Source organism: Bufo gargarizans, chromosome 1 (genome assembly GCF_014858855.1).
Source record: "Bufo gargarizans isolate SCDJY-AF-19 chromosome 1, ASM1485885v1, whole genome shotgun sequence".
Lineage (NCBI taxonomy): Eukaryota > Metazoa > Chordata > Amphibia > Anura > Bufonidae > Bufo > Bufo gargarizans.
This window is the reverse complement of record NC_058080.1, coordinates 388,833,756-388,847,172: the sequence shown is the minus strand read 5'-3', so window position 1 is coordinate 388,847,172 and position 13,417 is coordinate 388,833,756. Positions and strand designations below refer to the sequence as shown.

The window sequence follows — 13,417 nt, the reverse complement described above, 5'->3', positions numbered from 1 at the left end:
TGTACACGCATGCTCAGACTCTGCCATGATTTCCATAGCGGTGACTTGTGGAACTACAACTCCCAGTGTCCAAGTAGTACCTGTAAACAGGCAGAGGGACACAGGGGACAGACAGGGCTGTAGAGAGCAGAGGCCGCAGACTACACTAGACTAGCATACTTCTCTACAAGTGGTGTGGTCACCCACAGCATCCAATAGGATCACTTCTTTCATGTTGTAACCTGCGCCAGGAAAATGAAAGCTGCAATCTGATTGGTGGCTATGGGAGACGCTCCAATGACAAGTAAACTCGAGGCCCAGTTGCAGATCAGCACGGAGCGGTACCAGCAGCACACACCGCTGTCACAGACTGTACAGCCCGTGCTATCACTCGCCTACCGAGCCGCTCCTTCCAGCACAACCCAACATAGAACGAGTAAGAACTGGTCGCGACGCCTGGGACTAAAATGCTTGCGGAACCTTCCCGTGGGGAACACTTTGCACCGGAACTGGCGGGGAGAATCTGACACGGACAGATCGTGAGAAACTACGTAGAGACCGGAAGTCGGGCCGGCAATGTGCTTGGTTTGAAGATGTCTGTGAAGAGGAAAGCGGAGAGTGTGATCCCGGCGGAGGAGAGTGACCAGCTGCTGATCAGACCGCTTGGTGCTGGTCAGGAGGTCGGAAGATCATGTATTATCGTAGAATTCAAAGGAAGAAAGATCATGCTGGATTGCGGCATTCACCCCGGGCTGGAAGGAATGGATGCCCTTCCATATATCGATTTGATTGATCCTGCAGAGATTGATCTCCTCCTGATAAGTCACTTCCACTTGGATCACTGCGGGGCACTACCGTGGTTTCTGCAGAAGACAAGCTTTAAAGGCAGGACATTTATGACCCATGCCACTAAGGCAATTTATCGATGGCTGCTGTCAGACTGCGTCAAAGTCAGTAACATCTCTGCGGATGAAATGCTGTACACAGAAACTGACCTCGACGACAGTATGGACAAAATCGAGACCATCAATTTCCATGAAGTGAAAGAAGTAGCAGGAATCAAGTTTTGGTGTTATCACGCTGGACATGTCCTGGGGGCCGCCATGTTTATGATCGAGATTGCAGGTGTCAAATTGCTGTACACTGGGGATTTCTCCAGACAAGAGGACAGACATCTCATGGCAGCAGAAATTCCAAATATTAAGCCAGATATCCTAATCATTGAGTCAACGTATGGCACACACATACATGAGAAGCGGGAGGAGAGGGAGGCCAGATTCTGTAACACAGTACATGACATCGTGAACAGGGGAGGAAGAGGACTCATCCCGGTGTTTGCTCTTGGTCGAGCTCAAGAACTTCTGTTAATCTTAGATGAATATTGGCAGAACCATCCGGAGCTACACGACATCCCCATATACTACGCCTCGTCGCTGGCTAAGAAGTGTATGGCCGTCTACCAGACCTATGTCAACGCTATGAACGACAAGATCCGCAAGCAAATCAACATCAATAACCCGTTTGTCTTCAAGCACATCAGCAACCTGAAGAGCATGGATCACTTTGACGACATAGGTCCCAGTATAGTGATGGCCTCTCCGGGTATGATACAGAGCGGTTTGTCTAGAGAGCTGTTTGAGAGCTGGTGTACCGATAAAAGAAACGGTGTGATCATCGCTGGGTACTGTGTGGAGGGAACGCTAGCAAAGCACATAATGTCGGAGCCTGAGGAGATCACCACCATGTCTGGCCAGAAGCTGCCTCTGAAGATGTCTGTGGATTACATTTCTTTCTCTGCCCACACAGATTACCAGCAAACCAGTGAATTTATCCGTGCACTACAGCCCCCTCATGTGATACTGGTGCACGGTGAGCAGAATGAAATGGCGCGTCTTAAAGCTGCTCTCATCCGTGAATATGAAGACAACGACGAGGTCGATATTGAGGTTCACAACCCCAGGAACACTGAAGCTGTTACCCTGAACTTCCAAGGAGAAAAACTGGCCAAGGTAATGGGTTTGCTTGCTGATAAGAAGCCGGGACAAGGTCGAAGAATCTCGGGAATTCTCGTCAAAAGAAACTTCAACTATCATATCCTTTCTCCAAGTGACCTCTCCAATTACACTGATCTGGCGATGAGCACGGTGACACAGACACAGGCGATTCCTTACACAGGCCCTTTCAACCTGTTATCTTACCAGTTACAGCAGCTCACTGGAGAAGTGGAAGAAATCGAAGTGAATGAGAAGGACTGTGTGAGGGTCTTCAAGGCAATCACAGTGGTAAAGGAGCAAGGAATGGTTATACTGGAGTGGGTGGCAAATCCCTCCAATGATATGTATGCCGACATCGTGGCCACAGTGATCCTGGAGTTGCAGTCAAATCCTCGTACACAGAAAGCGGCGACTCATAGAGTTAGTAAAGGAGTGGACATGGAGGCGTACAAGAAGAGACTGGAGATTATGCTTCAGGACATGTTTGGCGAGGAGTGCGTGACCAATAACGATGACAACACTGTCACAGTCACTGTGGACGGGAAATCAGCCATCTTGTCTTTGGAAACTCGGACCGTGGAATGTGAGGAAGGGTTGGATGAAGATGAATCCCTGCGGGAATTGGTGCAGCTTGCTGCTCAAAGACTGTACAACGCCCTCGGCCCTGCCAACCTTTAACCTGTCACAGGGTTTTTTGTTCCCTTTTAATAAGTAAGGCACCTATGGCTCGTATGTGAATGAGCCTAACCATTGCTGGATCTGCCTAAGGGTACTTTCACACTAGCGTTTTTCTTTTCCGGCATAGAGTTCCGTCACAGGGGCTCAATACCGGAAAATAACTGATCAGGCATATCCCCATGCATTCTGGATGGAGAGCAATCTGTTCAGTTTGCATCAGGATGTCTTCAGTTCAGTCATTTTGACTGATCAGGCAAAAGAGAAAACCATAGCATGCTACGGTTTTATCTCCGGCGAAAAAAACTGAAGACTTGCCTGAATGCCGGATCCATAGGAATGTATTAATGCCGGATCCGTCCTTCCGGTCTTTAAGACCTTTAAAAACGTTAAAAAAAAAAAAAAATACCGGATCAGTTTTGCCTGATGACACACGAAAAACGGATCCGGTATTGCAATGCATTTTTCGGACTGATCAGTCAGAAAAATTACATGCGTTTGCATACAGTTTGCCTGATCAGGCAACGGAACTGCCTGCCGGAATCCTCTGCCGCAAGTGTGAAAGTACCCTGACCCTGGGTTCACACCTGAGCGTTCCTCAAACGCGCGTTTTACGCGCATTTTTATGCGCGTTTTTTGTAATAGTAAACGCGCGTTTGACGCGCGTTTGTGTAATTGACTGCAGTGTCCTATGGCCACAAACGCGCGTCAAAACGCCCCAAAGAAGCTCAAGTACTTGTTTGAGCGTCGGGCGTTTTACAGCGCGTTCGTACGCGCTGTAAAACGCCCAGGTGTGAACCCTTCCCATAGGGAAGCATTGGTTTTCATGTCTTAAGCGTTTTACAGCGCGTTTGAACGCGCTGTAAAACGCTCAGGTGTGAACCCAGGGTTAATCATCCCTAGTGGTTTCTGATCTAATGTTCCAGGCTGTAAATAATGAGATGGAATGACTGATACCGGAGCTGTGAATAAGAAGCAACAGAAGATTAAATATTTTATAGGTAAAAAAATAGTTTTACACAATAGTAGCATTTTTGAAACAAAAAAATTGTTTAGAGCTATAGTTTTTTGGTCGATTGTCTTATGCAGGGTCTAATTTTTTGTGGGAGGAGGTGATGGTTTTATACTTTTATTGGTACCGTTTTAGGGGGCATATGCCTTTTTGATCGTTAATGTTTGCATATTTTTTTTATTATTAGACAGGGTGGATTATGTGATATATTTATAGAGCCAGTTATTACGGATGCAGCGATACCCAATATGTGTTATTTCTCTTTTTATAAAATCGCAAAAGAACATTTCTTTTTTTTACTTGAAACTATATATATATATTATATATTTTTTTTTTTAAATACAAAAAAAAAAAAACTGTCCCACTCTGGGACTTCAACTTTTGGGCGTCTTATCCCCTCTGCAATGCATTACAATACATCTGACCACAGCATAGAAGGGATCAATCCGCTGGCATCAGGGACTGCCAGCCGCTGCAGAGATCGGGCACGCACCGCTCCGGTGTCTGCCCGATCACCATAACGTAATAGTACATCAAAATGCGGCAAGTCATCTGCCGCCATGACGTACTGTTACGTCAAGTGTCAGGAAGGGGTTAAAGGGCCACTGTGTCTACTCTAATCTTGTCCAGCCAATGGCTGAGCATCTAGGGGTACTTAAGACACCGTCTCCTGTAGGAGGGTGCAAGAGCAATAGGCTCTAATTCACCAGAAATACTGCCTATTAAAAGGGGTTGTCTGGGTTCAGAGCTGAACCCAGAATTTCACCCGGGCAGCCCCCTGGCTTGAGCACTGGAGCAGTTCATGCTCTGCTGCTCTCCTTTGGCATTTTCTGGAGTTCTGGTGATGAACTGGGTTCTCCTTAGGGCTGCCAGGCGGAGGCTTCCGCCCAGCAGTGAGCCCGGTGATGTCACCAGCACTGATGGGTGGGCTATAGCGCTGCCCTAGCTTGTAAAACAGCTAGGGCAGTGCTAAAGCCCGTCCATCAGTCGGTGACATCACCGAACACACTGCTGGGCGGAAGCCATTGCCCAGCAGTGTGTTATTGTAAATAAAAGAGCCCTTGCCCTGTGGGATCCAGCGCAGGGCAAGGGAGCGCATCGGAGCATGAACTGCTCCGATGCTCAAGTCGGGGGCTGCCTGGATGAAATTCGGGGTATGTTGGGGTTCAGCTCTGAACCCAGACAACCCCTTTGAAGCGGTTGGCCACTTTCTGGTTATTGTTGACCAATGTGCTAGTTAAGTGCCGTATAATCATCTCACAAATATAACCTTTGTTGAAATCCTGTACAGTTTTCTATATTTTGTAAGGTATGCCGCCTTGTTGACCACGTCTTTTGTGCTGTCCACACAGGTCCCGTCCATAAAATGGCTTCTGATGGAGGATCATGTGACCAGGCAAATAACTTCCATATGATGTCTTCTCCATTAAAACACCCTGCACCTGTATTAAACTAACAGAACAAGTGCAGATGGCAGGTGCAGTAGGAAACATCACATGGAGGTGATCTGCCTGGTCACATGACCCTCCATCAGCAGCCATTTTATGTAAATCCATGGAGCATACCTGATGACATATAGAAAATGGCACAGAATTTGAACAAAACTTATATTAAAGGGAACCGGTCACCGGGATTTTGGGTATAGAGCTGAGGACATGGGTTGCTAGATGGCCGCTAGTACATCCGCAATATCCAGTCCCCATAGCTCTGTGTGCTTTTATTGTGTATAAAAAACGATTTGATACATATGCAAATTAACCTGAGATGAGTCCTGTATGTGACTCATCTCAGGTTCATTTGCATATGTATCAAATCGTGTTTTTTTTTACACAATAAAAGCACACAGAGCTATGGGGACTGGGTATTGCGGATGTGCTAGCGGCCATCTCACAACCCATGTCCTCAGCTCTATACACAAAATCCCGGTGACAGGTTCCCTTTAAGTGCCACATAATCAGCTTACAAACACATTGGTCAACAATAGCCTTAAGGTTGATCATAATGAGTGCAAGTCATTTGGAGTTGAAATCTGTGCTTCGTTTTACAGAAATCTGCAGCTTCATATGCCAATAAGGTGTTCAGTGCACCAAGAGACTGGTCTAGCCACTCAGAGTACAACTTCACCATCACGTCTTCCCCTTCCTGTCTGGCCATGGCCTTTGCCACCATGTATGTCTGGCAATCGCAGTCAATCAGCACATGAACAATACATCTCAGTCGGATTACCCGATGTAGAGATCCAAGCTGCGCATGCAGCGATTTTAAAATTCACTGGCGCATGCACAGGATTACAGGGCCAGGCAGGAAGACAGTCACTCAAGGGAACGGGGGAGTGGCTAAAAGGGGAAAAATGATGGTGAAGCGGTTCATAGCTTGTTCACCGATGCACTGGACACCTAATTCCCATATGAATTAAACTGCAGATTATCTAAAATGACAGATTTCAACTAACCAATATCTTCCAAACGCCCTTTTGTGAATTTTTCCCCAGCTGCCCACAACTGGACTGCATGCACAAGATACAAAAACACCAATGGTAAATGAAGAGGTAAAATAGTACTCTCTCTAAAAGCTATTACATATCTTGTTGGCTTTTGGTGCAGCTACTGTCATTGTGTGCTATAATTACTATTAGTATTCATGGTATAAATAACAGGTTTTCCCCAAATATATCACACCAGCCTATGCAGTCCTGGTCAAAATACATATCTCCCTTAACCCCTTCCCGACAAGCGCCGTAATAGTACGGCGCTGGCCGGGTCTTTAAAGATGGCGCCGGAGCGGATGCCGTGGCCACCTGCTTCCTATAGCAGACACCTGCGGGTAATGACCACAACTGGCAGTAATGCCGATTGCAGACATTTAACCCCTCAGATGCTGTGATCAATTCTGACCGTGCTTTCGGTTGTGCTCCGGCTCCCCCGTGTGGTGATCGGAGGTGCCGGAGTGTGTATGCAGCAGCCCCCTGTCTTTGTGAATGACAGGAGGCTGCTGCATAGTATTTCCTATGGAGCTCTTGCCTGTAACAGGGCTCCATAGGAAAGTAGTGAAATCATCATAGATTCCAATGCAAGTGCATTGGAGTCTATGATAATAGCAATTGCATGTTATATGGGAACTATAAAAAGTGTAAAAAAAAAAAAAACTAATTCAAATCACCCCCCTTTTCCCAAAATAAAAACAAAAAAAATACACATGTCGCACAGTGCAAAAACGCCCATAATGTAAAAATATATTCCCCATACAGCAAGCCGCAGAATAGAAAAATTGGCAGTTTTTGGTCGCTTCATTTTCTACAAAAAAGTGATCAAAAAGTCATACCCCAGAATGGTATCAATGAAAAGTTTAGATCACCCTGCAAAAAAATTAGCCCCCCATACAGCTCTGTATACATAATTACAAAAAAGTTATAGGGGTCAAAATATGGCGACAAAACAAAAAAAATTTACAGATTTTTTTTTTCCCCTACTTTTCAATTTTAAAACACAAGAGAAACTATACATATAAGGTATCGCCGGAGTCGTACTGACCTGTAGAATAAAGGTAACTGGTCAGTTTTATCGAACATCGCAAATAAATAAAAAACGGTGGTGGAATTTTTATTTAATTTTTTTGCAATTTTACCCCAACTGGAATTTTTTTCCCACTACATCATATGTAACATTAAATGGTGGCGTTGGAAAGTACAACTTGTCCCGCAAAAAACAAACCCTCATATGGCTATGTGAACAGACAAATAAAGTTATGGCTCTGTAAAGGCAGGGAGCACAAAACAAAACAAAAAAAAAAAAAAACACATACACAACCTTCAGGAAATGTGTGAAAAAAAAAAATTCGGCCAGTTAAGGCTACTTTCACACTAGCGGAAGGACGGATCCGTCCTGCCGCTATTTCGCTGTGCCACCTCTCTGTCCCCTTTGACTATAATGGGGCGGAGCTCCGGCACAGCAGTTCGCGGTGAGAGACGCCGGACTAAAAAGTCGGACATGCAGTACTTTGTCTGGCGGCCCTTCTCCACCGGAGCGCCGCCCCCATTATAGTCAATGGGGACGGAGCAGCAAAATAGCGACAGGACGGATCCGACAGGATGAACCGCCTGTTGGATCCGTCCTGCTGCTAGTGTGAAAATAGCCTAATACTAAATAGATTACAGATTTTTTTTAAATTCTATTTCTGAACATGATTATGGGGGCTGTTCTTAACAGCATTTAGAAAATCGCTTTACAGCAGCCACATAGGCCATAGACACAATGGACAGGAGGGGACCTCATTGAGGTCTATGGGAGTGTTTTCCAGGCATGCTCTGTGACCTGTGCAGACGTCATTGTACAAGGAAGGAGTAGATAAGCTCTGACAATCACCTATTGTGAATGGTGGATCCTGTCTTATCTGTCATTCTAATCCTTCCTGTAATTATATCACTGTGTATAGATAAGTAGGTAACTGCAGTAAAGTGATCCGTACAGACCAAGAAGTGGTGCCTATTATTAGGCTTTGTGGCCAGGGCGAAAAGTGCAGGACTATAGTTTTTGTTTAAATTTAGACATGAAAAATAAAAAATTTCTTTAAAAATGTTATAAAAATTTGATTTACACTTTAATTTGAAAAAAGGCTATGCAAACAGTGCGAACTGAGTCTAAATATGCACAAATGATATCAGTGATTGGAGAATAAATTTGGTACATACTGACACTTTTGTCTAACTTTTGGCTGGCTTATTTGGCGCATGTTTTAACATTTTAAAAAGTTTCAACTGAATTTTAATCCCATGGAACCAATTTACACAGAAATTAAACAGTGGAACAGTTAGAGAAAAAAAAAAACATATCTAGATGAAAGCCAGGCAGGTCTAAAACCATATATATTTTACCTTCGTACTATATAACAAAACATGAACTGACACAAAGCAAATAGTTTTGCTACACAAATATAGCCCTTTATACAATAGAATTTGAGATAATACAAGTAAAAGACATTACAATGGGGCACGGTGTACATTCTTTTCTTGCCAACATATTATTTGTATACAGGTAAACATTCATTTGCAGTTTCCCTTTATTAGAAAGCTGTACATGTAAGATACTGTATATGCAGGTCCATGAATTAAACTACGTTGAGATGACAAGACTGTCTTAAATGAACATCCTTTACATGGGTCATCAAGATCTTATTTACTGGTAACAACACTATTAACACATTTTGGTATTTGTTAGGCTAGTTTCACACTAGCGTTCGGCTGTCCGCTCGTGAGCTCCGTTTGAAGGGGCTCACGAGCGGACCTGAACGCTTCCGTCCAGCCCTGATGCAGATCCGCTCAGACTGCATCAGTCTGGCGGCGTTCAGCCTCCGCTCAGCAGGCGGACACCTGAACGCTGCTTGCAGCGTTCGGGTGTCCGTCTGGCCGTGCGGATCCGTCCAGACTTACAATGTCAATCTTCAAACGGATCCGTCCCCCATTGACTTTCAATGTAAAAGTGTAAAAGTCTGGACGGATCCGCTCAGGCTAATTTCACACTTAGCCATTTTTTGCCAATATAGTGCAGACGGATCCGTTCTGAACGGAGCCACCGTCTGCATTAATATGAGCGGATCCGATCGAACGCTAGTGTGAAAGTAGCCATCTATGGTCTCTAACTTTTCACACAACTTTGCATAGATCAATAGTACAAGCGACCATAACAAACTTTGTAATATATCTTATCAGAGAGAAATGTTTAACACTCTTTCTGCTTTTTATTTCTTCCCCTGCTTCCCGCTTGCTAAATGATTTTCTCTTTGAAAATTCACTTTCAAACAATCCAGGACTGACCAGCTCACTGAAGTATCAGATTAAACATGTGCCAGACACAGAGAGAGAGAGAGAATCCATAATACAGTTTCTGTCCCTGTCCAAGTGCTTAATTCACATCCGTGGAGTCAATACTTCTCTATAATGTCCTCAATGGTCTTGAGGCTGCTTCTGAGCAAGAGAAATTTAGAACGCAGACTCTACTGTGCACAGTGGATAGGGGCAAGTCTCCACCCACAAGATCCGCAACTGCAAACTAGACATTCAGCATGCACAGGGGAAAACGGGTAAAAAAAAAGCCAAATTAAAGTCCTATAATGGCCAGAAATAGTGTTATTCTTCGTACACAAACACTGTACTATTGATTAATGCAGAGTCTGTTGAAAGGTTAGGTACGCTTTATTTTATGCACTTACATACGTTATCATCAAGCTGTCCCCAATGGGGCTCACAATCTAAGTTCCCTCTCAGTATGTCTTTGGAGTGTGGGAGGAAGCCCATGCAAAGTCGGGGAGAACATACAGCCTTCATGCAGATGTTGTCCTTGGTCGGAGTCGAACTTAGGACCCCAGCTCTATATGTTTTCCCAATAATAGAATACTGTTTCTTCCTTCAAATTATCAAAATAACAATGGAAATATCTCTACAGCGTGCAAGGATTTAAAACACTTCTCAATTTACAAAAACACTATGAAATTGTCCTTACCCAAGTCTCAACCCATCATCAATAGTACAGACCTTAGCATTTGGGAACTGTAGAACCAATAAAACTATCCTGTATTACATTAAACTGCTCTCAGCTCAATTATATATAGAATTGTTCATGTATGTTGACGCTTAATTTGACATCTGAAAATATAGCTTGCTGGTGAACACCTCCTGCTGTAATATCAATACTTCAGTCCTGTTATATAGTGACACGGAACACACTGTAAATACTGGTAAGTAGCCAATAACAGCTCCAAATTTTACCCCCCCCTCCCAGTTATAGCTGCTGCCTGCTCTTTAGTAGACTTATCTCATAACAGTACCAAAATTGCTGAGCTCAATTATAGCCGACTTCAGAGCTGAACCTGGACATACATACATTTTCACCCAGGCACCCCCTGACATTTCATGCTCTGATGCTCTCCCTTGCCCTGCGCTGGTTCGGGCTCTTTTGTTTACAATAACACTGCCAGGCGGAGGCTTCCTGGCAGCCCCATGGAGAGCCCCGGTACGTCACCGGATCTCCAAAAAATGCCTTTGCGATTTAGCGCAGGGCAAAGGAGAGCATCGGAGCATGAACTGCTCCAATGCTCAAGTCAGGGGGGGCTGCCGGGGTGAAAATGGAACCCTTTAACATAGGAGGAACTTTAAAATTAGTCTCTTGCAGGCATACCTTGATTATTAAGACAAACCACATAAGTAAAACAAACTATAGAGTGAATTCTGCCAATTTAGCATACATCAAAACCTAATAATATTACCACCCAAAATGTAAGTTGGGCATAATCTTACTAAATGAAAAGTTAGAATAATAGTCAAAGTTTTAGAATTCGGATTTACCTACCTACAGAGATTTGGGATTTTGTTTTGTTTTATTGTGGCCGTTGTCCTTCTCTCAGCTCACCAGAGGATAGGTCTAGGGATGAGCGAAGTGGTACCTTGGAACCAAACCCGAATTCGGGAAATTGTTTTTTTACAGTACAAATTAATTTATGAAGTTATTGCGTGAAGTCTTGTGAGACTTCGCAAAGCAATAACTTCACCTCATCGGAGCTAATACATTCTAATACTATGCGAATCAACTTCGGATGTTTCATCCTAAGTCGTTTCGCTCATCCCTAGATAGGTCATCAGTATAAAAGTCTAAAAAAATATAAATAAACTTTGCCTTTTTTTAACTCAACTCGAAATAAAATGTATAAATTACTACAATTAAAGGGGTTTTCTAGGTTCTAGACCCCCCCCCCCCCCCATTGTTCCGGGACCTAAACAGTATATAGAGCCAGAACACCACATCTCCATTCACTGTGTAGGGCCGTTATAAAGTACTGCATCTCATCCCCCAATCTGATACAGATAACCTATAGCAGGGCACAGCAACCTTTGGCACTCAAGCTGTTGTGAAACTACAATTCCTAGCATCTTCTATTTATTTCTATGGGAGTTATGAAGAGCAGAGGAAGTGCGTTTGCTGGGAGTTGTAGTTTCACAACACCTGGAGTGCCATAAGTTGCCTACCCCTGATCTATCCCATGATAAAAAAGGTAGGAGGCCACAGCAGCATATCCACGAAATCCTCTTTATTCAAACGAGCGCCTCACGACAAGGCATAAAATTGACAGCTGTCAATTTTATGCCTTGTCGTGAGGCGCTCGTTTGAATAAAGAGGATTTCGTGGATATGCTGCTGTGGCCTCCTACCTTTTCTATATACCTTTGGATCATGTTGGATCTGTGACCCCTTGCCCAGCTATTGCAAGACCACTAGATCGCCCTTCACAAGCCGTCTGCTGTGCTGCTCCTGACCCAATTTCTTTCACTATCCCATGATAAGTCATCAATATTTGTAACCTGGAAGACCCTTATAATCATCCCATCAGCAAAATGTACTACAAAAGATAACGTGTGAATAAAATGCATGAAGCATATCGGGAATGGCAGGAGAAACAAATAGCTACTGTATTGGTTATAACTGACTGGGCTGAAGGCACATGCAGTTTTCCAATAATGCAGCATTATGCATGAATGAGTGTGAGCTGCAGACATTTTGCCAATCTCCCTATATTGCTCAGTAACTACACATTTCCCATGCATGGAAAGAGTTCTCAAGAACAAAGGCTACTCATATTGATGGCTCTTTGCTTCGAGTGCCCTGTCAGTAGTAGTAAACCTCTGGGCAGTGCCAATAGGGTTTCATTTGACGTATTGCATGTCTTTTCCAGTCATCAGCTGGGTCATCTACAGTCCAGCAATCTGCCTCAGATGGCTACAGCTTTTTGAATGGTGCCATCAGGCAGCATGTCCTAACTAGGTAAATCTCTCTCTCAGATTACGTACGTCTTTAGCTAGATGGCAAAATGACAAAACCGCTTAAGGCAAAAATGTACATTTTACAAAATGATATTCTTTCACTTATCTAAAAGTACCTTTACATCTTTAGAATTATCCAATTATCCTTTGTCTGACATTCCTCTCATTTTTCAGCATTTTGTACAGTATAATGTCCCTATAAAGAACAAGTACTAAAAGATTGTGATTTTAGAAAATGGTTTAGTAGCAACTAACGTAAAATCTTCGATCATGCTTTTACATAATCGCCACTAAAGTGGGTTTTCTAGGACTTTAAATTTAACGTACCTCTACTGATCAGGTGAATGAAGGGGAGGTGGTACGCGACAGGCCACAGCTGCAGTACCAAGCACAGCTAAAGTCCGGGGCAGGGATGGGCAAACTGTGGCTCTCCAGCTGTTGTAAAACTACAAATTCCATCATGCCCTGCTGTAGGCAGACTGGGCATACTGAGAGTTGTAGTTTTACAACAGCTGGAGAGCCGCAGTTTGCCCATCCCTGGTCTTAAGGTAACAATGATGGTGGCCTGCTGTTGCTGGAGCCCCATGGCCACTTCATAGGTCAGTGTATGCCATCAATATTTGATTGCTGTGGGTCTACTCTAGGTCCTAGAGAACATGATCCACAATACTATGAAGAGGACAAGATACTGTAAAATCTCGCTACTCTGGTAAAATACTGCATGTAGCCATGGTGGCAATGCTGGAAGGTACACACTGGGCCCTAAAAAGGCTATTGGAGAAGCTTGAGGCAATTTTGAATTTCATTTTTTAATCCAAGGCCAGGCCAGGCCATCCTACAGTGATGAAACGCATAATGAACTTCTGATTGTTGTTTTTTTTGGACCTGGGTGTGTGAACTCAGTCTACAAAAGCTTTTGATAGACTTGTGGTGCATGTCTTTATAGTAGGAT

At 43.8% G+C, this 13,417-nt stretch overlaps 1 protein-coding gene across 1 annotated transcript; it reads left to right on the top strand.

The window, feature by feature from the left end:
- Positions 1–228: 228 nt before the first annotated feature.
- Positions 229–2,858, top strand: LOC122931590 (cleavage and polyadenylation specificity factor subunit 3-like). The gene has a single exon (XM_044285665.1). It carries the CDS (start codon positions 573–575, stop codon positions 2,649–2,651), a length of 2,079 nt encoding a protein of 692 aa, XP_044141600.1. The 5' UTR covers positions 229–572; the 3' UTR covers positions 2,652–2,858.
- The last annotated feature ends 10,559 nt before the right edge of the window (positions 2,859–13,417 follow it).

What these genes read in the sequence shown, in the direction of transcription:
- LOC122931590 (XM_044285665.1), top strand. Translation starts at nt 573, where the DNA reads ATGTCTGTGAAGAGGAAAGCGGAGAGTGTGATCCCGGCGGAGGAGAGT.